General features: G+C 61.9%; 1 protein-coding gene across 1 annotated transcript; it reads right to left on the bottom strand.

The window, feature by feature from the left end:
- Positions 1 to 38: 38 nt before the first annotated feature.
- H696_03965 (hypothetical protein) lies at positions 39 to 833 on the bottom strand (the record flags this gene model as incomplete). The annotated part of the gene is made up of 2 exons (XM_009497834.1): positions 39 to 55; positions 179 to 833. 2 exons carry the CDS (start codon positions 831 to 833, stop codon positions 39 to 41), a joined length of 672 nt encoding a protein of 223 aa, XP_009496109.1.
- Positions 834 to 866: the final 33 nt, after the last annotated feature.

Genomic DNA, 866 nt, shown 5'->3' on the forward strand with positions numbered 1-866 from the left:
GGGGGGGGGGGGGGGGGGGGGGGGGGACGCCGCATAGGTCAGAGCAGGAAAGCGGCTGGAGAGGGGGAGAAAGGAGGAGGGCGAGGGGCAGGGGCGCGCCAAGAGACGCCACCATCAGGCAGCAGGAGAGAGCAGGGAGAGGATAGGGGGCGAGATGGAGATGGCGCGCAAAGGACACCCCCGAGGAAGACGTACGCCTCCCAGCCGAAGATCAGCGAGAACATCCACACGAAGAGCGTGCGCATGGCATCAATGGTGGAGCGGCTGGTGGCCGACATGAACTTGGTCACGGACAGGCCGAAGAAGTTGAAGAAGGAGATGGAGATGACGGAGCCAATGGTGGAGATGAGGATGGCCGGGCTGTCGAAGAGGCGCATGAAGGCGAACTTCATGTCGAACATGCTGGCGAAGTCGTTCACACCAATCGCGAAGTGGAAGATCGGCATCAGGAAGGCAGTGGACAGACCGCCGAAGAGGCCCTCCAGACCGATGGCCAGCATCGGCGGGGCGTCATACTTGCCGAGGATCTTCTCCTCGACGACGAACTGGGTGGCGGTGAAAATCTGGGCACTGATAATGAGGATGTCACCGAGAACGGGGTTCTTGGCGGCCGGGGCGTCATCACCGCCAGTCATCAGGGTGGAGGCCAGGCCGACGATGGTGACACCAGCGATGACCAGGAACATGCCGACCCAGTGGAAGAGGTACTGCTTGCGCTTGAGGAAGATGACGGACATGATGCCGGTGAAGACCACCACACAGCCACGGAGCATCTGGTACACCGAGGCGTGGGTCAGGATCAGGCCGAGGTTCATGAGGGTGGTGGCAGTCATGTCGCAAAGGGCGGGAATCCACATGAGAAGGGA

The sequence above is a fragment of the Fonticula alba genome (genome assembly GCF_000388065.1).
Source record: "Fonticula alba strain ATCC 38817 unplaced genomic scaffold supercont2.6, whole genome shotgun sequence".
Classification (NCBI taxonomy): domain Eukaryota; order Rotosphaerida; family Fonticulaceae; genus Fonticula; species Fonticula alba.